At 40.3% G+C, this 24,520-nt stretch overlaps 2 protein-coding genes and 2 non-coding genes across 5 annotated transcripts in view; 3 read left to right on the plus strand and 1 right to left on the minus strand.

Moving 5' to 3' along the window:
• The window catches only part of COG4 (component of oligomeric golgi complex 4), a 28,921-nt gene extending 22,301 nt beyond the window's left edge, over window positions 1-6,620 (minus strand). Inside the window, exons 1-4 of the mRNA XM_047710857.1 lie at window positions 6,430-6,620; window positions 4,529-4,611; window positions 3,708-3,822; window positions 1,000-1,174 (exon numbers count right to left, since the gene is read on the minus strand). Coding sequence (XP_047566813.1) covers window positions 1,000-1,174; window positions 3,708-3,822; window positions 4,529-4,611; window positions 6,430-6,597 — 541 coding nt within the window. The 5' untranslated portion in view covers window positions 6,598-6,620. The remainder of the gene's footprint in view (window positions 1-999; window positions 1,175-3,707; window positions 3,823-4,528; window positions 4,612-6,429) is intronic.
• A 232-nt stretch (window positions 6,621-6,852) lies between these two features.
• SF3B3 (splicing factor 3b subunit 3) overlaps window positions 6,853-24,520 on the plus strand; it is a 43,754-nt gene continuing 26,086 nt past the window's right edge. The window contains exons 1-9 of one of the 2 annotated variants that reach the window (XM_047710854.1): window positions 6,853-6,990; window positions 8,000-8,136; window positions 10,409-10,735; window positions 11,460-11,632; window positions 12,172-12,313; window positions 16,088-16,200; window positions 18,763-18,900; window positions 19,687-19,790; window positions 23,664-23,829. In XM_047710854.1, the coding sequence (XP_047566810.1) occupies window positions 8,067-8,136; window positions 10,409-10,735; window positions 11,460-11,632; window positions 12,172-12,313; window positions 16,088-16,200; window positions 18,763-18,900; window positions 19,687-19,790; window positions 23,664-23,829 (1,233 nt within the window). In that variant the 5' untranslated portion in view covers window positions 6,853-6,990; window positions 8,000-8,066. Of the gene's footprint in view, window positions 7,045-7,999; window positions 8,137-10,408; window positions 10,736-11,459; window positions 11,633-12,171; window positions 12,314-16,087; window positions 16,201-18,762; window positions 18,901-19,686; window positions 19,791-23,663; window positions 23,830-24,520 lie in introns of both variants that reach the window. The other variant, XM_047710855.1, reaches the window with a different exon arrangement.
• On the plus strand, window positions 11,036-11,115 carry LOC125090077 (small nucleolar RNA SNORD111). Its single transcript, XR_007124183.1, has one exon. It is a non-coding gene; the product is annotated as a small nucleolar RNA SNORD111 (small nucleolar RNA).
• Window positions 18,240-18,325, plus strand: LOC125090078 (small nucleolar RNA SNORD111). The gene has a single exon (XR_007124184.1). It is a non-coding gene; the product is annotated as a small nucleolar RNA SNORD111 (small nucleolar RNA).

Genomic DNA, 24,520 nt, shown 5'->3' on the forward strand with positions numbered 1-24,520 from the left:
GCACAATGGGAGGAAAATGGGAAATAATGTAAAGAATGGTACTGTCTCAGGTCCGTGCCATTTTGTGCACCACTAATCATTTGAAATATACAGAAGTTCTAATCAAGAAAAAAAAAAAGTAAGATCTGTGCACAAGTAACTATAACAAACTAAGTGTATAAGTATAGTAAGAGAGTGTCCCTAAGTCACATTTCAGTTGAAGTAATTAGAAAAGTCTTCCCAGAAATGATATCCTATCTTTTTTTTTTTTTAAAGATTTTATTTATTTATTTGACAGAGAGAAATCACAAGTAAGCAGAGAGGCAGGCAGAGAGAGAGGAGGAAGCAGGCTCCCTGCTGAGCAGAAAGCCCGATGTGGGGCTCGAACCCAGGACCTGGGATCATGACCTGAGCCGAAGGCAGCGGCTTAACCCACTGAGCCACCCAGGCGCCCCGATATCCTATCTTTTAAAGATGGGCAGGGTTTTGATTCCTGAAAAACAAGTACATACATTCCAGGTCAAGGGAATGAAATGAGCAAAGGAATAGAGATAAAAAGATGAAAAAAATATGTCTAGGGTATTGCAAGTAATATAAACTCTGGCATACAGAGTATTCTGTATCGTGTACAGTGAATGGATGCATGAGTGAACATCATGAAACAAAGTGAGAAAGACAAGGTGGGTTGAAATCACAGAAGGCCTAGAAAGCCAGGCTAAGAATTCAATTTTGTAAGTAGGCGATATGGTCAAGTGAAAACCCACTGGCCAGAGGAACAGTAGATCTGGATTCAGTTTCCTTTTTCATAAAATGGGAATAACAACACCTGTCCTAGGGTAATCTACCACCTCTATAGGGTTGAGTACCAGACAAGGAAATTGCCTGACACCCTTTTCTTGGGTGAGTTTGCCTTGTTCAGATTACAGATGCTTGTAACTAAACCAGAATTTATAAGTGCTTAAACCAGATTACAGATACTTGTAACGACCGTAGAAATCAACAGTTTGGGATGGATGTCACCTTCTTTGCCCTGTCGGCTGAGCTCAATGACTGACTTGTCCAGGCACAAGTAGCGATGAATGTGGGCCGCAGCCTGCTCATAATCTTCATTCCTCAAAGCAGTCTGAACTCCATCCATGCAGAACTTCAGGTCCAAGATATCATCAGCTCTCTGAATGGCTTGATAGAGGCGGTTCTGCAAAAAGACCTGGTGCTTAGAAACAATGCCCTATTCTCTCAAAACACCTCTTCAGAAGGTAGGGAGATTCAGGAGGTGAATCCAGTTAACCCGAGGCCCTGAACGAAAACCAAGACCAGTCACAAAACTGTTACTGATGATGATCAATAGCACCGACAGTATCATGCAGTTTTATTTACGTGACGAGGTCATTCATTTTAATGGAAACAGGAACAGGGACAAGCCGTATTTGCATTTGGCTGATGCTATTAAATTAATAATGGAATCATGCTGTACTTAACATTTGGGAAGAGAACATTATAAACCAAGTAATAAGATAAGTGATATATGTGGAAAGTATCTTTCTTTTAGAATAGGCAAGATTTTTTTTCTTTAAGTTTTGTTTATTTAAGTAATCTCTACATCCAACATGGGGCTAGAACTCACAACCCTAAGATCAAGAGTTGTGCTCTCTTCCTACCGAGCCAGTCAGGTTCCCCTAGAATAAGCAAGAATGTGTAAAAAAAAAAAAACCTTAACAATGTGACTTGGTGGCTGCGTGGCTATTAGCATTTTGTGGTAAGTTATTTTTACAGAATCTCAACAAATAAATTAGAAAGAGTTATGGTATTTCACAAGGGAAAACTGAGACTGGGACTGACTTATTCAAGAGCCCAGATCCTCTGCTATTCACTACAGTAGTCATTAATACTCTGTGGCCATTGAGGACTTGAAATGTGGCTAGTCCAAATTAAGATGTGTAAAACACACACTGAATTTCAAAGATTTAGTATAGAAATAAGGCAAAATATCTCATTAATACCATTTTATGGTAATCATATATTTAAATGGTATTTTGGATATAATGGGTCAAATAAAACATATTACTAAGATTATTTTCACCTATTTCTATTTTACTTTTTATTTTTAAAATATTTTATTTATTTATTTTTGAATTTAAAAAGATTGATTGATTGATTTCACAGAGCAAGAGGGAGAGAGAGAAGCAGTTTCCCCACTGAGCAGGGAGCCTGATGTGGGGCTCAATCCCAAGACCCTGGGACTATGACTTGAGCCAAAGGCAGACGCCTAACCAACTGAGCTACCCAGGCGACCCTCTGTTTTACTTTTTAAAATAATGAAAAAAAAAAATAAAATATTGGCTACTAGTGGGACACCTGGCTGGCTCAGTCAGGAGAGCATGATACTCTTGATCTCAGGGTCATGCAGTTAAAACCCATGTTGGGTGCAGAGCCTACTTGAAAGAAAGAATAAGAAAGAAGGATGGAAGGAAGAAAAGAGAAAGAAAGCAGAAAAATAGAAAAATGGCTACTAGAAAAATCTAAAGTTAAATGTATGGTTTATATTCTTTTCCAATTTGGATGATTTCTATTTCATTTTCTTGCCTAAACGTCTGGCTAGAAACTCCAGGACAATGTTGAAGAAAAGAAGAGCTGCATCCTTGTTTTATTCCTGATCTTAGGGGCAATCTTACCAGTCTTTCACTGGTAAGTATGAAGTCAGATGTGGGATTTTTGTAATTGGCCTTTATCAGGTTGAGGAAGTTCCTTTTATTACAAGTTTTTTTTTTTTTTTTAAAGATTTTATTTATTTATTTGACAGAGAGAAATCACAAGTAGGCAGAGAGGCAGACAGAGAGAGAGGAGGAAGCAGGCTCCCTGCTGAGCAGAAAGCCCGATTCGGGGCTTGAACCCAGGACCTGGGATCATGACCTGAGCTGAAGGCAGCGGCTTAAACCACTGAGCCACCCAGGCGCCCCTTATTACAAGTTTTTTGAGTTTATGCCTTTTCTGAGTTTACAAGATGATCATGTGTTTTTATCCTTTACTCTCTTGACGTGGTGGATATATTAATTGATTTTCAGGTTTTTTTTTTTTTTTAAAGATTTTATTTATTTATTTGACAGAGAGAAATCACAAGTAGGCAGAGAGGCAAGCAGAGAGAGAGGAGGAAGCAGGCTCCCTGCTGAGCAGAAAGCCCGATGTGGGGCTCGAACCCAGGACCTGGGATCATGACCCGAGCCGAAGGCAGCGGCTTAACCCACTGAGCCACCCAGGCGCCCCTCAGGTTTTTTTTTTTAAGGATTTTATTTATTTATCTGACAGAGAGAGAGAGAGAGAGAGAGGGAACAGGAGCAGGGGGAGTGGGAGAGGGAGAAGCAGACCTCCCGCTGAGCAGGAAGCCTGATGCAAGGCTCAACCCCAGGACTCTGAGATCAGGTCGACTGAGCTACCCAGGTGCCCCTAATTTTCAGATGTTAAAGCAACTCTGCATTCCTGGGATAAATCCCACTTGATCATAGTATATTCTTTTTCATGTGGTGCTAGATTTAGTTTGTTGGTGTTGCTGAGGATTTTTATGTCCTTATTCATAAGATGTACTGGTCTTGAGTTTTCTCTTCTTCTGCCTCTCTGTTGGATTTTACTACCTTGGATTAGATTTCTATTGAACGGTGCTACTCTAATTTCTAATGCGGTGGCCTCTCTACTGCCCCCTACTAACTCAAACATCAGAAGTTCAACAGGATTACCTTGGCCAAGTCAAGCTGACGGACTTTGCTGGATACATTCTCAGCTAGGTTGCAGGTAAAGGTGATCATTCCAGCTAGCTGCTTTGCATCTCCTTCAATCAACTGCAGATTGGGACTGGAGACACATGTCAGCACATACACATCCACAGAGGCAGAAGGTAGGAATAAGAGATGGAAAATTTGTTTGTAAATGGAGACTATGTCTTCTACTGTCTTTGTACTTCCCCACAACTTTTAGCTCAGTTCACTCTACTCACAGCTGTTCCTAAAGAGTATTTTGCTGAAAACTCAGGTCTATACTAAGTAAAAAAATGACTTTTTTTATAACTACTAAACAGACCTCTAAATAGGTACTGCTAAAGAACCAGAGAATAGATGCTTCCCACTGCTGAGTATAAAGTGCACTAACCAACAATCAAAGAGGGTGATGAGATCAAAGAGCGATTTTTATGACTAGCAAATACCCAAAGTTTGTAAAAACAGTGGTTCTCAACCCTGAACCATAATCAGGATCAGTGGGTGTGCTCGTTAAAAGCTTGTCAGATGCCTCGGCTCTACCCCCAGAGTTTCTGATTCAATTCAATTTGAATGGCGACTCGTAATTTGCATTTCCAACAAGTTTCCCAATGAGTTTGATACTTCCAAGGACACTTTTGAGAACCACTTGACTATACCCTTAAGTGTTCACTTCACCCTGAAATAATAATCCTCTACATTTCAAAGTCAAGTGGCATTTTATAACAGAAAGTTAGGAAAAACAGTAATTTATCCAGTGGACCTTGTCAGAATGACAATAGCTCTTGCTGAGCTGCGAGACTCACCCCATTCGATGGAGAGTGACCATTTTACTTTCAATGGTGTTTTGCTGTTCCAGAAGAGCATCCAGTTCTCTCTCTACCAGTCTCTGAAACACAGACAAGCATTTTGTCATCAGAATGGTCAGAAGGAACCTTAAGAGTTATCTAACCCAGGGGCGCCTGGGTGGCTCAGTGGGTTAAGCCGCTGCCTTCGGCTCAGGTCATGATCTCAGGGTCCTGGGATCGAGTCCCACATCGGGTTCTCTGCTCAGCAAGAAGCCTGCTTCCCTCTCTCTCTCTCTCTGCCTGCCTCTCCATCTACTTGTGATCTCTCTCTGTCAAATAAATAAATAAAATCTTAAAAAAAAAAAAAAAGAGTTATCTAACCCAACCACTTAGCTTAAGGGTGAATCCCATTTCGAATGTCTTTCCTTTCACTGAGTTCTCCTAGGACTTTAACCAATAATACTTCATTTTTGCATGTATCACATTGCATGCTGGTTGCTACCTTTTGTGTATTTTATCCCATCTAGCAGATGAACACCATAAAGGCCAGAAGTAAACTTTAATTCAATATAATTAGTATAGTACCTAATGCAGGAAGGCATTTAAAATATAATGGCTAAATGAAACTTTCAAAGTGGAAGTTACAAAAAGTCCCTTCATAGTGTACAGTCAGTACCCAGAAGGGATAAAAACATAAATCTCTCAGCAAAGTTATTTACTGCATTACTGCAAAAGACATTAACCTTCTTAAATGCTTGAGTTTCTTCATCTGTAAAACGTAATACATATACCATAGGACTGTTGTGAAAGCCAAACAAGGTAACAAACATAAAGTGCTTAACAGAGTATGTGAAGCATTGTTTATTAACAGCCATCAATATCAGCTATATATTTCTATTAAAATAGTTCAGTAGGATCCAGAGGGGAACGTCCCCTTGACAGTCATCAAATACAAATACAGAACTAAAATTGTCCTGTCTGGAAGATGGGCTTAATTTCACCTTAAAAATTGACTGACTTAATGAATGCATGCTTAGTACTGTTAAAATACTAAATTTTATAAAGCACATCTTGCTGAAAAATGTTACCATAAAATGCTTTACTTGGTGCAATTTAATATTTGAAGATATTCTTAGATATCAATAAACCCTCCTCCCTCCCGCTGAAACTGCCTTTTGTACTCAAACTTTATTACAAGTTTGGTTTAGGGAACAGCTACTAAACTTTATCAGACCTTAGATCTCTCTCTTCAGAGTGGCAAGGAACCCAAATGGCATTTAAAAATATACTGGCAGCATCAGGTTGCCACGGAAAATGGAGGGTGCAAGGAATCCTCATGAGAATATAGTCTATGCCCCTGACACAGTGCAGGGGTCCAAAAGATGAAAGTTCCTAGTCCAAGATTAGACAGTTGTGCCTGTCTTAAAATCTCAAGCTTCTACAAAGCTGTGCACTTACCGAACGCTAAAATTACCCCCCCCCCCCCGCCCAAGTCATTCCCTACAAAAGTCTTATAACGCTAGAGGTTTACTTGCAAAGACTTCCTTCTTAAAGGAGGTAACGCGGTGAAAGTGTTTCGTAATTTTTTAAATTGCTAATTCAATGCAAGGGAGCCTTTCTTACTTTGAGAAGCAAGCAAGTTGACTCTAACTGCTCTGGCCGAAAAACTTAGATTAAGGGCCAGGGAAATCAAAGGGAACGAAGCAGATCGCCGAAATAACACTGAAAACAAGTTTAGGGACACCATATCAAGTGAACAGAGATGTCACGTCCCCCCAGATACACTCAACTACACTCCTCCTTTTTCAATAAGTGCTTTTTTGTTTCCCTCGGCAGAGGCAGAGAGAGAACTTCCCACAGCCCGGAATTCCCAAGACTTGACGTCTCCTAAGCCCCCTGCCCCTGGGCCATCCCCCCACCTCCTCCCCGCAGAGCCGTTCGTATACAGCCTCTAGCTCCTGCAGCTCGGTCAGGGAGCGAATGAGCTCGGTAGAGATTTCCGAGCAGCAGCCTCCTCCCATCCCCTCAGGCGGAGGAACCCCTGACAGCTTCTGAGGGGGCTCGAGATCCGCCATCTTGGTCCCCATTTCGCGCTTCCGGCCCCGCGAGGCCCCCGCCTCGTTTGCGCGCCCGGTCGTGCGGCTGCCCAAGAAAATGCCCGACGGATTTATGGGTAGTTTTTTTTTTTTTTTAAGTACACTTTAAAAGGTCTATTTGATTTCTATTCTCCTGGGAAAAGTGACGGGCATAAGGTATGTTTAACTAATTTTCAATGTCGAGTCGAAGAAAGAAACATTTTTAAAAATTACATATATATTCTTCAGGCGCCGGTTGGGGACTTCTTATACGTCTCGCGCCCGCCGGAAGGTCCCTGCCTTTAGAGCTAATGGCGGACACCGGTGGGTTGAAGCTGGCGGTGGCTTAGGCCTTGAAAGAACTCAGCATCTGTCGGATATCTACGCCATCCTTCCTGCTGCAGGGTAAAGAAGAAGGCTCCCAAGTTTCCCCGGCCTGGGGAGGCAGAGAGCGGTCATGTAGGAGGGTTGGGCGGGCTTCTGGCTGGGTTTTGAAGCAGCCTGGGCCCGTAAGGTCCAGGCCAGGGAAAGGTGGAGGGGATTTTTTGGGTACGAAAACGGCTTTCATGAGTCGTCTCCCACTTCCGTCTCCACGGTGGGAATGAAGCCTGGATCAAAGTAAGACTTCAGAAATTGCCCGGCTTTTAGGCCCGGGGGTGGGTGAGAGGAGGGGTTAAGATGGACGTAAACGACACGCCAACTGTATGGTGGGAAGACTCAAGTGTGTTGAAAGCGTAAATAACGGAAACAGTTTTTCGTGCCAAGACTCTCTTTTGAATTCGTGTTTTGGTACTTGGGCAACTGTTTCCTTAGCTGATTTTCAATTTTATCATTTGCAAAGCGGGGGACACTAGTATCTATTCTGAAGATTTTGTGAAGTTTGAATGCAGTGATGTTCCCTTGGCACAGGGAGAAGGGATGGAGGCTAGGGAATGGGTGGAAAGGAGCTTTTTGCTGTGCTTTTAAAGAATTGTGAACCATGTGTGTGTGTAACCATGCAAATACAAGAACGTGCAGAGCTGCTTAGTTTCTTGACAGTAAAGGCACACCGATTCTTAATGGTACAGATCCCAAAGATTTTTACCACTTGTTAATGATCTCAGGCAGGTGATTTGATTTCTTAACCTCAATTTCTTCATCTGTATAATTAGTATAACGAGTTATTTGTAGTTAGTGTAGCTGTAGTTAGTATAACTCATTAGTATGATGAGTTATTTTTAGGCATTTGTAGGGATTAGAGGCAGAGTATAGTGCCTAGTGCATGGCATGCAGAATGCTCTCTGGTTATAAATAACGTTATTCGTCAATAAGCCTTACTGTATGGGTTCTGCCCTTCAGCCAGAAGTTCCTGTGCAGAAGTGTCTGTTAAAGTAAGTCTCCCAGCTGATATTTTTGTGCTTTTATGTGCTCTTAGCTTGTATTGACTCTTTATAACTGCGGCCTGATTGTGGAGTTGTGAGTATCTCAGTGTTGCTGCCATCATGTTCCTATACAACTTGACCTTGCAGCGAGCCACAGGCATCAGCTTTGCCATTCATGGCAACTTCTCTGGTAAGATATCCAGTTAACTTTCTTTCTGAATTTAACTTTTTTTAAAAAAAGATTTTATTTATTTATTTGACGGACAGGGATTACAAGTAGGCAGACAGGCAGGCAGTGGGGGGCTGGAGGGAAGCAGGGCTCCCTGTTGAGCAGAGAGCCCGATTCGGGGCTCCATCCCAGGACCCTGGGATCATGACCTAAGCTGAAGGAAGACGCTTTAATCCACTGAGCCACCCCAGCATCCCCTGAATTTAACATTTTTTTTTTTTAAAGACTTTATTTATTTATTTGACAGAGAGATCACAAGCAGGCAGAGAGGCAGTCAGAGAGAGAGAGGAGGAAGCAGGCTCCCCGTCGAGCAGAGAGCCGATGCGGGCCTCGATCCCAGGACCCTGGGACCATGACCTGAGCCGAAGGCAGAGGCTTTAACCCACTGAGCCACCCAGGCGCCCTGAATTTAACATTTTTGACATTAACTAGTTTCATGCTTCAAATTCCTTTATCAAGTTCAAACATTTTTCCCTGAAATAACAAAAAAAATTTTCTGAATTATGGACAACACTTATGTAACGCTTTATAGTCTCCAAAGCTGTTTGAAGTACTTGATCTTACCTGATCCTGAGAAGGCCTTTGGGAAGTAAGGTGACCTGATAAATGGTGGCCATGAGCAAATGAGAATGCATTGGGGTTTATAGGAGTCAGGTATCTGATAGGCGAGGAGGATGTTTAGGCATTAGATAGTGAAGACCTGTACTAGAAAAGTGGGGACAGATAGAACAGCCTAGGTGGTAGAGAAAATAGCAGTAACATTGATAGCAGGTTAGTTGGGACTAGAGAGGGAATTTGGGAAGAGGGAATTTAGTTATTTTAAACATTTCATTTAAAAGTTGATGACAACATGGGGCGCCTGGGTGGCTCAGTTGGTTGAGCAACTGCCTTCAGCTTGGGTCGTGATCCTGGAGTCCTGGGATCGAGTCCCACATCGGGCTCCCGGCTTGGAAGGGAGTTGACTTCTCCCTCTGACCTTCTCCCCTCTCATGCTCTCTCTCTCAAGTAAATAAATTAAAAAATCTTTAAAAAAAAAAAAAAGTTGTCACAACACATCCAAGTGGAATTGTGTAGCAGGCAGGGAGAGATGGGGACAAATTGGCTGTTAATGCATTTGAAAATGTCATTAATGGTTGTGAAAGCAAGTGAATTTTCCCAGGACTGAGTTTATTTATTTTAAAGTATACTTAAAAAAAAAAAAAAAAAAAAAAAGATTTTATTTATTTATTTGATACAGAGAGAGACAGAGAGGGAACACAGGCAGGGGGAGTGGGAGAGGGAGAAACAGGCTTCCCGCTGAGCACAGAGTCTGATGTGGGGCTCAATCCCAGGACTCTGGGACTCTGGGATCATGACCTGAGCTGAAGGTGGGTGCTTAACGACTTAGCCACCCAGGTGCCCCCTAGGACAGAGTTTAGAAATAAATGGTATATATTAGATAGCAGCTTTAAAAGTTGTTTGAGATAATCCATCAAACTGCACAGATAAGAATATGATTTTCTAGTATAATAGCTTTCAAAATGAGCTAAAAAGAGCCTTTGGAAATACTTAATTCTGTGAAGCTAAACGTATGTTAATAATGATTTGTAGATGACTCCCAGTTATGCAGATTGATGGCAAATTTTAGAAAAATAAAAAGGGTTTTTTAAAAGTACCTGTTGAGCATTTTTTTTAAAGATTTTATTTATTTGTGAGAGAGAGTGTGTGCGCATGCATGCATGGACACACGCAGGAGGAGGGACAGAGAGAGGAAGCCTGAGGTGGGGCTCCATCCTAGGACCCTGGGATCATGACCTGAGCCAAAGGCAGATGCTTAAGTGACTGAGCTACCCAGGTGTCCCTATTTGACTTTTTTTTTTTTTTTTAAAGATTTTATTTATTTTACAGAGTGAGAGAGGGAACACAAGCCCGGGGGAGCTAGAGAGGGAGAAGTAGGCTCCTTGCTGAGCAGGGAGCCCAATGTAGGAATGGATCCTAGGATGCTGGGATCGTGACCTGAGCTGAAGGCAGATGCTTAATGTCTTGAGCCACCCAGGTGCCCCTGTGTGACCATTTTGTAAAAGTTTTTCTTTGATATCACTTTTGTTAAGTCATATCAATTCTAGGGATGAAATAGAATTTAAAAAAATACCCCAACTTAATTATATTTATCTTGAGTGGCATTTTGACCCAATCAGTTTACTTTTTGGACTAGTTCTGATTATTCATGATCTTTATTGTTTTGGTGATCTAGGAACCAAACAGCAGGAAATTGTTGTTTCCCGTGGGAAGATACTGGAGCTGCTTCGCCCTGACCCCAACACTGGCAAAGTACACACTCTACTAACTGTGGAAGTATTTGGTGTTATCCGGTCACTCATGGCCTTTAGGCTGACTGGTGGCACCAAAGACTACATTGTGGTTGGCAGTGACTCGGGTCGTATTGTTATCTTGGAATACCAGCCATCTAAGAATATGTTTGAGAAAATTCACCAGGAAACCTTTGGCAAGAGCGGATGCCGCCGCATTGTTCCTGGCCAGTTCTTAGCTGTGGATCCCAAAGGGCGAGCTGTTATGATTAGTGAGTGACTTGATCTATTAAGTATATCTTTGAGACTTCATAGATTCTCAGTTTGGCGTAATAGTGCTGTGCTTTTGGCAGTGTGCCTGTAAGTTCATTAACCTGGGTAAAGTTTGGATCACATTTGGATTAATGCCATGGTTTAAAGTTGCTTTTCCTTTTAAAACAATGGCAATAGTCTTAACACACCTTTTTTATTTCCTTTCTGGTTGAATTAGATGTTTTTCCCATTTCTGTGTAGCAGAAAGCCTACAATGAAATGATTGTACATAATTAGGCAGTGAATATGGTTGCTTTCATCAGCCTGAAGTGATGATTCACATTCATGTCTCTTCTCTGATATATCTCTTGAAGAAACTTCTGTGTATCTGATCGGGCCTCCAGAAGGCAACTCTTTTGACAAGTCACAAAATCATTAGATTTAATTCAGAGAATAAAGCTGGCAATTTTAGGAATTAATGTTTTGTTTCCCAGTATCATTAAATATAGGGCACGCTGAAAAGTTTTCTTGAAGAGTTAGTGGGATATTAAGATCCCTATTAGGAAGGAAGGGAGTAAAATTCTATTGTCTATTTTACTGATAGTAAAATCCTAATTAATACACTTGTGGAGTTAATGTTGGCAATTAATAATTTTAAAGAAACAATTGTGATGTGAGGCTGGCTGTTCTATAAGCCCTTCTTTACATTTTCTGGAAATTTTGTTTTGTCTCCTTTATCTGTAGGTGCCATTGAAAAACAGAAATTGGTATATATCTTAAACAGAGATGCTGCAGCCCGACTTACCATTTCATCTCCCCTAGAGGCCCACAAAGCGAACACTTTAGTATATCATGTGGTTGGAGTAGATGTGGGATTTGAAAATCCAATGTTTGCTTGTCTGGAAATGGATTATGAGGTAATGGGGACTCATTGACTCCCTGCTCTCTTCCTCTCTCCCCTTTCTTCCTTCTCCCCCTCCCCCCACACGATGGTTTCTTTGATTTGCCTCTGTGCTTTCCTGATTGTTTCTTCATTGTGTTGTCTTACAGTTATTTTGCTAACAAATCTTTTCTGTTTTCCAAATGTCTTATCAGGAGTCTTTGGAATGTTTCACAGCTTAACTTTAACTATATATCTTACTCTGATTCGAACAATCTCCCTATAAAAATGGTATTTTGGGGGGAAGAGCTGTCTGAAAAAGGAGGTGAAACTGTATGTGGGACTTTTTTTTCAGGGAGGTGGTGAAGGGTGGGGCATACTATTCTTTGCCTTGATGGAAGGCTGTAGCCTTCATTAGTGGGAACCTTGATCCCCAAAACAGAAAACCCAGGTTTGTGTTCCAGCTCTGCCATTACCGTAGTGTGAACTTTGGTAAACTGTTGGGGACCTTTGCTTCCCCACTCATGAGATGGAGGGATCCTAATGCTGTGTTTATGCCATTGTCCTTCTTTATAGGAAGCAGACAATGATCCAACAGGGGAAGCAGCGGCTAATACTCAGCAGACTCTTACCTTTTATGAATTAGACCTTGGTTTAAATCATGTGGTCCGAAAATACAGTGAACCTTTGGAGGAACATGGCAACTTTCTTATTACAGGTATTTTTTTTTTAAGTTTTTTTTTTAATTTATTTGAGAGAGAAGGGAGAGAGCAAGAGCAGAGGTGGGGAGAGGGAGAAGCAGACTCCCCACTGAGCAGGGAGCCCAATGTGGGTCTGGATCCCAGAACGCCAGGATCATTACCTGAATTAAAGGCAGAGGCTTAACTGACAGAGGCACCCAGATGCCTTTACAGGTACTTTATTCTCAGAACTATTCTATACCTTTTTGCTTGGCTCATTTTATATGCAAACCTAGGAGAGTTTACTTAATAGGGTTTGGAAACTACAATCCATTTGTGGTAAATCTAAGTACCTTGCCTATGTTTTGGTGAAGTTAGAAGTTCATGGAGTGGCTGACTCATCTTCTAATGGGGGCAGGGAAGAAAGGATGGGGAGAGCACGCAGCTTGGAACATTGACTACTGTTGGGTGCTCCGATATTTTTACTGTAGACAGTCTTTCACTGTCATTAAGAAAACTAAAACCTAATTTGAAAAGACAAATGAAATGGATAAATCAACAAGATAAAATGGTATGTATGTCCATGAATTTAAAAACTTAGGTGAAATAGAGATTTTTTTTTTTTTTAAAGATTTTATTTATTTATTTGACAGAGAGATCACAAGTAGGCAGAGAGGCAGGCAGAGAGAGAGGAGGAAGCAGGCTCCCTGCCGAGCAGAGAGCCCGATGCGGGGCTCGATCCCAGGACTCTGAGATCATGACCTGAGCCGAAGGCAGCGGCTTAACCCACTGAGCCACCCAGGCGCCCCATAAATAGAGATATTTTTGAAGGCAGTTCCCAAAATTGACCCTATAAGAAATTAAGAACCTGAATAGACCAGCATCCATTAAAGAAATTGCAGCAGTAGTCAGAAATACTCCCCAAAAGATTTAAGGTCTAGAATTTTTAGGGATCTTAAATTTCTCCAGAGATAGGAAAAAAATAAAAAAACTATTGTACCACTTTATGACCCTAATGTAACTTAAGTATCAAAATTGGGAAAGGTTAGTAACAAAAATCTATATATGTTGGTTATGGTTATAAATACCCAAACCTAAGGTCTTAGAAAGTTGAAGTCTGCTTTAAATGCGTCAGAGCTAAGTAAGATTATTATAGGTGTTCAGAGATGTTTACGATTAGAAAGTCAGTAACCAGAGTGCCTGATGGGCTTAGTCAGTGGAGCATGTGACTCTTGATCTTGGGGATGTTAAATTCCAGTCCCACGTTGAGCTGAGAGATTACTTAGAAAATGAAACCTTGAAAAAGAAAATCAGTATCAGTTTAATTTATTATATTAAAGGACTAAATGGGACATGTATATTTGTGGTTCTGTAAGTTTCTTCCCCCACTGTCTTGGGGAAGACAGTGATCCAGTCCTTTTTGTGTTGTCATTTGCACTTGAATTGATGTCTAAAGTGAAATATGCCCTGTTGGGGGAAGATTTTGGAGAATAAGATAGCACTTGTTTTTGAGCATTAAATCTTTTTTTTTTTTTTTTTAAGATTTTATTTATTTATTTGACAGAGAGAAATCACAAGCAGGCAGAGAGGCAGGCAGAGAGAGAGGAGGAAGCAGGCTCCCTGCTGAGCAGAGAGCCCGATGTGGGGCTCGAACCCAGGACCTGGGATCATGACCTGAGCCGAAGGCAGCAGCTTAACCCACTGAGCCACCCAGGCGCCCTTGAGCATTAAATCTTAAAGAGGCCATGTATTAAACAGAAAAACCTTGGACAATAGATTACACATCTCATTATTTGCTGTAACATTACCATATGTTTTGCTGTCAGGTCTTCATTTGTTCACCAATTTTTTTTTTAAGATTTTATTTATTTATTTGACAGATCACAAGTAGGCAGAGAAGCAGGCAGAGAGAGAGGGGGAAGCAGGCTCCCTGCTGAGCAGAGAGCCTGATGCGGGGCTCCATCCCAGGACCCTGAGATCATGACCCGAGCCGAATGCAGAGGCTCAACCCACTGAACCACCCAGGCGCCCTATTCACCAATTTTTTTATTGAGCCTCCACAGTTAGTATGTGCAGAGTCAGTCTCCTGGGTGAAGAATTATATGTGGTGTTTCCTTTAATGGAAGGTTGAGTCTGGTGACGAATATGTCCAAATAACAAAAAAATTGCCAGAGAATGTATTAAATGCCATGATGGGTAGAGGAGAGGTCTCTAACCCAGGGAAAGAAAGGAATATGTTAGAGAAATCTTTCTGGAGAAGAGCTTTATGCTGAGACTGGAGGTCTAGTTTTTTTTTTTTTTTTTTAAAGATTTTATTTATTTATTTGACAGAGAGAGATCACAAGTAGACGGAGAGGCAGGCAGAGAGAGAGAGAGAGAGAGGGAAGCAGGCTCCCTGCTGAGCAGAGAGCCCGATGCGGGACTCGATCCCAGGACCCTGAGATCATGACCTGAGCCGAAGGCAGCGGCTTAACCCACTGAGCCACCCAGGCGCCCCAGGAGGTCTAGTTTTTTAGGTATTGGGTTGGGGTTGGAGGAAGGAGTTTCTTTTGTGGACAAGGAGAGCGAGATGCACAAAGGCCCATGTGCAAAGAAAGAACATTGTTCGTTCAAAGAACTTTCAGAAGCTCATGGATCAATAGAACTAAAGGGCTGTGGTGGGAAGGTAGCTACTGAAGGATTTTATTTAACTTATTTTTTGTTGATGTGACTGAAGGATTTTAAGCAGGGAATAATCTGTTAAAGATGAATATTTTGGGGGCACCTGGGTGGCTCAGTGGGTTAAAGCCTCTGCCTTCGGCTCAGGTCATGATCTCAGGGTCCTGGGATCGAGCCCCACATCCGGCTCTCCGCTCAGCGGGAAGCCTGCTTCTCTTCCTCTCTCTCTCTCTGCCTGCCTCTCTACCTACTTGTGATTTCTGTCTGTTAAATAAGTAAGTAAGTAAGTAAGTAAATCAATCAATCAATCAATCTTAAAAAAAAAAAGATGAATATATTTTGGAAACATCACTTCCTTACATTTTGGCTAATTAAGTGGAGGATAAGAATGTAAGCCAGAGGGGCGCCTGGGTGGCTCAGTGGGTTAAGCCGCTGCCTTCGGCTCAGGTCATGATCCCAGGTCCTGGGTTCGAGCCCCGTGTCGGGCTTTCTGCTCAGTGGGGAGCCTGCTTCCTCCTCTCTCTCTGCCTGCCTCTCTGCCTGCTTGTGATTTCTCTCTGTCAAATAAATAAATAAAATCTTAAAAAAAAAAAAAAAAAAAAAAAAAGAATGTAAGCCAGATTGGGAAGCTGTTTTACCAACCCAGGGGATTGGCAGCATGAGCACTGCTCAGAAGGTAGACTCAGTAGAGCTGTGAGGGTACAGAGACTTGAAGAGGGACACCCAGGTTTCTGGTTTGGTCTGTTGACTGATAGTGGTGTTCTCTGAGATGGAGGACCCAGGAGGTCGAACAGATTTGGGAAGGAACTTGTTTGTTTTATGAATACAGTGTATTTTTAAGCTGCTTGTGGAGTATCCTTGTAAAAGTGTCCAGTGCACAGTTGGGTTATAGGGCTAAAGATGAGAACTGAATTTTGACTCAGCTAGAAATTTTAGATGCGGCATCATGTACCTGCACAGGCTAAGGCTACCCGAACTGCACTCCATCCTTGTCTTATGCTAGTATTAGGGAAAAGAAACACTTTGAATATTTCTTAGTCTCGGGCACTTACACCTTCATCCAGGTTGTGCTGAAGGAGAGAAGGAACTGAAAGCTAAATCGTAATTCATATTACATTATATCATTGCTAAGTTCTGTGGTTTTTTTTTTGTAGTTCCCGGAGGGTCAGATGGTCCAAGTGGAGTGTTAATCTGCTCTGAAAACTATATCACCTACAAGAACTTCGGTGACCAACCAGATATCCGCTGTCCAATTCCCAGGAGACGGGTAAAAATCTTTGCCATAAGAAAAGATACTGGTGTTTGTGAAGTTAATTTATTTTTTGTAATTACAGCATAGCCTCTTAGTTTATTTGTTGTGAGGTTTTAGTTTCTTCATAAATGTTGTTTGTAATAAAACTTTTTTTTTTAAGGATTTTATTTATATGACAGAGAGATCACAAGTAGAGAGGCAGACGGAGGTTGGGGGAGCAGACTCCCTGCTGAGCAGAGAGCCCAGTGGAGCAGAGAGTCCAGTGCCGGGCTCAATCCCAGGACCCTGAGATCATGACTCGAGCCAAAGGCAGAGGCTTAACCCACTGAGCCACCCAGGCGCCCCAGTGAAGCTGGTATTTTAGTGAAAGCAAAACAAATTTTTTGAGAAAAGGAATTAAAAACATGGTTTCCATTTCAGAAGAATCTGTGGATGATCATTTTGAAATTCCTGTGTTTCTAGTTTGAGAAGCCAGACATATTTATTGGAGATAGATTGTTTTCTACTGTTTTGTCTTTTTTGCATCCATTCCAATGTACAGGAAATTTTTAAAGAATAGAAAAATGAATTCCTGTTTGTCTTTTATATACAAAAAAAAGATGCACCAATTTAATGTTTTACTGCATTTGGATTTTGTTCCTTTTTTTCAAAGACTTAATTTGTCAGGGGTCAGGGGAGACAGCACACAAGCAGAGGGGAGCTGCAGGCAGACGAAGAAGCAAGCTCACTGCTCATCCTTGCTGAGCAAGAAGCCCGATGTGGAACTTGATCCCAGGACCCTGGGATCATGACCTGAGCTGAAGGCAGACGCTTAACTGACTGAGCCACCCAAGCATCCCTTGGGTTGTTTTCTTATGCTATATATGTATACATTTTTAGACAGACCTTTTGGAAATAAGTTGTAGTCATCATGACATTCTAAGACTCTCCTAAGATGTAGCTCCTAAAAAGAACTTTTCCTACTGTGTAACCACACTACCAATATCATGTGTAAGAAATACACTGTTTTGTGTAATACAGTTATGTATAGTTCATATACCAATTTCTCTCATTGTCCTCCTCAAAAGTACCCTTTTACCTACTTTTACTGCCCTTTTAGAATATTTTGTCTCACCTTTGTTTGCTTTTGGTCTTTTACTGACTTTTTTTGGAGGGAGGGCTAATTTTCTTGAAGTTTGTCCCATCATATTTTTCCATATGGTTGTATCCACGTTAATATTTTTTGATAGAATCATTACAGAAGGAGTGGCACATTTCCAATTCTGTCACATTAGGGGTACAGAATGTTGGTTTGACTTGGTGATGATAAATTGTTAAGGTAGTGTCTGCCTGTGTTGCTTAATTGTGAGGGTACCTTTTCCTTTTTGTAATTGGTGTGGAAGCAGGTGGTGACTTTTGAGGTGGTAAATATTCTTTTCCCTAATATCTTTTCACACAGTGCGTTTCCCCTCAGTTCAGTTACTACATTGGTGGTTAAAAGTGGTGTTTTATCAATTTTAATCTTAACAATGTACGTGGAAATTATTAAGGATATGCAAAGTAGAATATAATGAACTGTATATCCAGCTTCAGCTAATCCCGTTTAATCTCTGCTTCCTCAGTCTTTCCTTTCACCCCTCGTTTTATATCTTTTTAATATTAACTTATAGGTCCTGGGGTTGAATCTTGTAGGTCTTACTTAGTTGATCTAATATATGATATCCAGATAAGAGTCCATGAATTTCAGGAAATCTGAGAAGAAATCTCTCAAGTTAAATTCTTGGTAAGGGGTGGGAAGTTCAGTTTGGCTCATCAGACATTTACTGAGCACCTACCTAACTGTTGTGCATCGTACTTGGTTTTGGGAGTATAAAAACGTATAAAACATGTTTTGCCCTCAAAGAACTAAGTCAGTGGGAGAGATACAAAATGTTGGAAACATTAAAAAAAAAACAAAACCAGCCAGGATTATAGTCAAAGTGTTGCCTTATAGGAGTTAAGGAAGATGATGTGGAAGAAGGCTAATGAAGGATAGTTTGGATGGTAGTGTCATGGAAATGTAAGACTTTTCTTCATAGTCTGAAATGATGGCTCTTTAAATTTTATATCTTTGACATTTTTCTCTGAAGAAAGTTTTTTTCTTACTCATTGGATCAGAATGTAGAGTGAAATTGTGGCTTTTTTTTTTTTTTTTTTAAGATTCTATTTATTAGGGAGAGTGCGTGCACAAGCAGGCAGAGTGGCAGGCAGAGGGAAAGGGAGAAGCAGGCTTCCTGCTGAGCAGAAAGCCAGTCCCAGGACCCTGAGATCATGAGCTATGCTGAAGGGAGTTGCTTAACCACCTGAGCCACCCAGGTGCCCTGTAGCTATTTTTTTATACACAGGCTTTGTCACATAGTTATAGTAAACAAGAATTTTGGCTACTGCATTTTATATTTTGGCGAACAGGCTTCTCTGGGTCAAAACTTAAAAAGGACTGTGGGGTTATTTCTAGGCCTTGGGTGGGTGACCTGTATGATCCCTATTGGTAAGGTGCTGCATTCCCTAAATAAGAAGTACTCATTTCTAAGTTGTTGATTCTATATTTGACTTTGCTAGAATGACCTGGATGATCCTGAAAGAGGAATGATTTTTGTCTGCTCTGCCACCCATAAGACCAAATCGATGTTCTTCTTTTTGGCCCAAACTGAGCAGGGAGATATCTTCAAGATCACTTTGGAGACAGATGAAGATATGGTAAGCAGACTGTGGATGGAGAGGGGAAAAAAACATGAAGAAACACTTTTGTTAGGTTAGTCTGGTTTGATAAAATGTCATATGGTATTCTAGTTTTGATATATTTAAATAATCTTAATTCAAAAACTGGTACTTAGGTGTACATCTAAGGTTTACAGAGTGATTTTATAAACCATCTTCAAAACTACTCTGAGATAGGACAGTTAATACTTTACAAGTTAATAAAATGGAAATAATATCTTAAAAAGTGGTTGTCTAAGGTGTTAAAGCTTTTTATATGTGCAACTAGTATAGAAATGTAGGTTTTCTGTGGTTAACAGATTCCTGGTCGGGTAGTCTCATGTATAAGACTGAGTAATGCCACTTCTAGTGAGTAGCAAGAAAAAGCTCTTGATGTCTACTGAAAACTGGTAATACACATGATCACTGTTTTCATCCTGTGGAGGAGCTCTGTGAACAACTGAGCAATTTTTTAGATACCTGTTTAGCTCAGGAGTTGGCAAATTTTTTTGTAAAGGCCCAGTAGTAAACATTTTCAGCTTTTATGGGCAATATACTCTCTGCCTCAACTATATAACTCTGCCATTATGGCACAGAAGCAGCTATAGGAAGTACATAAACAAATTAGGCTGGTCTTGGGTTTTAGTTTGGTAACCCTGGGTTTAGATACTGAGGACAATATTTTATTTGTTATTCTGCTTCTGCTGTCTTACAATACTGGGCTGCCTTCTGTGGCCTAGCTTCACTTGCCTACATGGTAGAATCTTTTTTTCCCTCCCACTCCAGGTTACTGAGATCCGGCTCAAGTATTTCGATACTGTGCCCGTTGCTGCTGCCATGTGTGTGCTTAAAACAGGCTTCCTTTTTGTAGCATCAGAATTTGGAAACCAGTGAGTAATCCTTTTTATTACCCTAGTTCACCCTTGTTATTATAAAAGTTGGCAGGAGGGAGATGTGGCTCTAAGGCCGAAGAGTTTTCCAAAAGAATGTTCTAGTTTCTTCAAAGGTTTTGCCCTCCTTTCCCCTTTACATTGTTTTTCTTGGTTATTTACTCTACTTCAGTGACGTTAGTCATTATCTTCAGGTAACTGCAAAAGTAGCTTCAGAAGGGATCTTTCCTGAGCTGCTTGCTGGACATTTTATTGAATATTTGTGAAACTACTTTCATGTTCTACGAAGGCTTCACTTGTACAAATCTGAGGTTGAAGCTTGTGAGTACCCACAGCTGCCTGGCCACGTCACTCGCCTTGCCAGCCTTGGCTCTTCTGTTAGTGGCTAATGGATGAGTTCTAGTAACTTGAGTTTAACATCTCAATTTTTGTGGACAAAAAACCACTTCCGTTTGAGTGCTAACTTCTCTTTTTACTTCCTTATCCCTTTTTTTATAGGGCTAGTCTAAACGACTTCACTAGTTTTCTTACTACATTTCATTGTCTTTTCCTGTAAAACTCGTTAAGCAGCTAAGACAACCTTGATGAAATCCTTTCCCTTATCCCTGTGTTAAAATCTTCGATGACTTTTTATTACCAGATGGATAAAGTCTGAACTCTAGCCTTGAATTTAAGACCAATATCTAAGTCTCCAAATTATTCAGTGACTCCGCCTTTTATTTTTAGTTTAGGTCTTGCCAGTATTTGCTAAAGTCTCTGCAGTCACTTAACTAATGCTGTTTCCTCATGATTAAAATGAAGTCGTGTCTAGGATTCTAGAACTCTATCCCATTTCTGCCTTTCTCCAACTGTTTTTCCTTTCTTAGACATGCCTGTTACTCATCCTTACTGACTTTATCAGAATTTCATCCTGCACTTATGAATTTAAACTCTGGATGTATTTGATTAACACACAAAGATGCACCCACGATATTCACTGTAGTGCTATTTGTGAATGCAGAAGTACAACCTAAATATCCCATCAGTATGGGGTATGGTCATAAGATACGCTGCCACTAAAAATGTTTTCTGTATACTAAATGCAGTGTGTGGGTTTGTTTAGATCCTGATCTAAACAAATCAACTTTATAAAAATATTGAGACAGGCAGGACACAGTCGGTTAAGCATCTGACTTGGTTTCAGCTCAGGTCATGATCTCAAGGCGGTGAGTTTGAGCCCTGCACCAGGCTCCACACGCAGTGCAGAGTCTGCTTAAGATTGTCTTCCCTGGGCACCTGGGTGGCTCAGTTGGTTAAATGTCTGCCTTTGGCTCAGGTCATGATCCCAGGGTCCTGTGATTGAGTCCTCCATTGGGCTCCCTCTCCCCTGCTTGTTCTTCCTCTCTCGCTTGCTCTCTCTTTGTCTCAAATAAAACCTTAAAAAAAAAAAAAGACACTCTCTCCTACTCCCTCCGTTCCCTCCCCTGTGTGTGTGTAGGCTTTCTCAAATCTTTAAAAAGTGATAAAATATTGAGACAGTGGTAAAATTTGAATACTATTTGAAAATATCAAGAAATTAATATTATTTTGGAAAATGGGAAATAAGACTGGTCATGGGTTGACCTTTGTTGAAGCTGAGCAATGGGCACATATGGGTTCATTAATTATACTATTCTCTCTTACGTATGTGTTTAAAAATTTCCATAATAAATAGAAGTTTTAAGTGAAAAATACTGACACGAAAAATATTTTATGATACACTGCTTATTTTAAAAAGTAACTTTTTTAGAATGATGCAGTTCTTTAAAATAAAATTACATACAAAAACTAGAAAATAAAAATACTGGAAGTAGATCCAGTGAAATGTTAATATGAGTATTCTGGGACACTGCTAGGATTATGGGTGATTTTTATTATTTGCTCTTTTACTCGTTTCCCAAAACTTTCTGGTTTGAAATTTATCTCTTGGGGCAGAGAGTAGAAAGACTGAAGTATACAGGCAGGTACTTATCAGACTGGGATGGGTTTGAGCTTGTGAGAAATTATCCATTGCTGCTGAACTGAAGCTGAAGTCTGGAGCACTTAAAACGTGCTGATTTGGGTCCTCAGGAACAGGTACTGTGGGTGTTAAATCATAAAGCAACCTATTTATCAGACATTTAGCATTTAGTATTTACTATGTTCCAAGCACTGTTCTAAGTGCTGCAAATAACATAATATCAATGCATAACATTCTCAGTGAGACAGTGCGCTTACCTCATTTACACTTTAGGGAATTGGGTCACAGAGAATTTGTGGAAGAAATTTGATCAGACACCTAAGTCCCAGACCATCTGGTTCCAAAGTTCTGCTCTGAACCACAACACCATAGTCACAGAAACTTAAAAGATTTAACCAACCTTCCCTCTGATGGGAGGTAGTGAGCCTAGTATCCTTTTGGTTATCTGGCAGTTAGTAGATACTGAAGGTATTTTTGTCAGGTGGACTCTATCATCTGTGTGTACACCTCTTGCCTGAGTGAGGAATTTATACTAATTAACTTTTTATGTGTGTATCTTATATTTTCAGTGCTTTTATACATTGTTGAAGGATAATCTATTTCCTTTTTTTGTAATTTAGCATAGAATCTGATGTGTTTACCAAAAGTGTTAAATGTTGAGGTTTATTTGGTAAATATTTCTTGAATAGCTATGTATTTCAGATGTTGATTTAGTCATTTTATTCTGCTTCTAAAAAGCTAAACTTAAAGTTGTTTAAAGTGCTGTATATTAAAGGTCCTGGTCTATTACTTAAGGGGTTAACGTGACCAGTGATTTGGTGTTTCTTTTTTAAATTGAGCTTCCCAGAAGCTAAGTGCATACTCCGCTTATGATGGTATATTGTTCTAGATTATATATTCTTAAAGATCCTTTACATCTTTTTTTTTTTTTTCTTGTAAATCATTTCATTAAGTATTATTAGCCAGATTACAGACAGAAGGACAGAATGATTTTGTTGCTTATTACCTTTGATATGTTTATGTTTTGTTTCAGGGAATGATACTGTAATGTCTGTATGGGGAGTGTTTTGGGGAATGATACTGTGATAATTGCATGTTACTGCAAAGTGACCACCAGTTCTTATTTTCTGTTAGACTTGGCCTGGTTTTGGTTAAAATAGGAAATGGTTGTATATTTTGTTTGGATTTCATTTATGTCACTTTATTTTAGGGACTTAAGTGTCTGATCAAATTTCCTTCACAAATTTACAAATTTCACAAATTTCTCTGTGACGCAATTCCCTAAAGTGTAATTGGTATTTTTTTTTATTTTGTATATTCCATTTTATTTGACAAACACTGGTCTCACTAGGTTCCATGCATACGCAGTTCTACATACTCATTGCATTCTATGGGAAGGTACTATTTATTTTTATAAATTGATACAAGTGACGCACGTACAGATTAATAATATGTAGGTAGTTAAGAGGCAGAGCTGGGATTCAAACCTAGGTACTCTGGTGGAAGCCAGGTGCTTTTAAACACTGGTGCTAAGGTCCTTTACTGTACCAATCTGAAATCAGTAGTTTTTTTTTTTTTTTTTTTTTTTTTTTTAAGTGATCTGTGCCTAACATGGGGCTTGAACTCAAAACTCTGAGGTCAGGAGTTGCATCTTCTATTGATTGAACCAGTCACATGCCCCCTAAATTCAGTAGTCTTCATTTTTTCATCCATTCTGTTCTAAGAAAAAAGACCCCACTTAGATAAACAGATTTGAAACTATAGACACTGACTCAATAGTGCATGTTAGAATTTTGATTAGATCTTTGGAAAGTGCTTTCTGAGCATTGTGTTTATGGTAAACATAATCTATAGGCAGAAGGTTTTTAATTAAATTTTTCTGTGCTTCTCCCCAGTTACTTATATCAAATTGCTCATCTCGGAGACGATGATGAAGAACCTGAGTTTTCATCTGCCATGCCTCTGGAAGAAGGAGACACATTCTTCTTCCAACCAAGACCACTCAAAAACCTTGTGCTGGTTGATGAATTGGACAGCCTGTCTCCCATTTTGTTTTGCCAGGTGTGGGTCTTTCCAGTCACTTCCACAATGAACAGTACCAGCCAAATGTTTTTGTATCTGAATGAGTTGAAAGTTTTAACTGCAGTTAAATTAAGATGTAGTCTAAAAATGAGGTTCATCAGCGTATCTGTGGAAATCGCCAGAGTGTAAAGGTGAAGCAGTTAAAGGTGAAAAGTGGAGAACTAAAAACCACTCCATCAATCCTTAGACTTTTTTAAATTCTATAACTTGTGTTCAATATAAAAATTCTAAACCATACAAAAGGTAAATGGTAAAATTCCTACTCCCAATCTTATTTTCAACTTTCTATTCACTGAGGATGCTGCTATTAACAACTTGTGTTTGCTTATAGGCATTTTCATTGGATCTGTCAGTGCATGTGTATGTTTGTGTGTGTTTTATGTTTCTTTTTTTTCTTTTTATTATTTTTTAGAGAGAGAGTGTGGGGGGGATTGGGTGAGGGGAGAGGGAGAGAGAGAATCTCTTGCAGGCTCCAGGCCCAGCACAGAGCTCTCTGATGCAGAGCTTGATCTCAAGATCTGGAGACCATGTTCTGAAACCAACAGTCTGACCCTTAACCCACTGAGCCAGCCAGGTGCCTCACCTCACCCCTTTCTTTTTAATGTAAATTGGCTCGTGTACTTCATAGTGTTCTGGAATTGATCTTTTAGCACTTAATAGTTGTGAATAT

This window comes from Lutra lutra, chromosome 17 (genome assembly GCF_902655055.1).
Source record: "Lutra lutra chromosome 17, mLutLut1.2, whole genome shotgun sequence".
NCBI classification, from domain to species: Eukaryota; Metazoa; Chordata; class Mammalia; order Carnivora; family Mustelidae; genus Lutra; species Lutra lutra.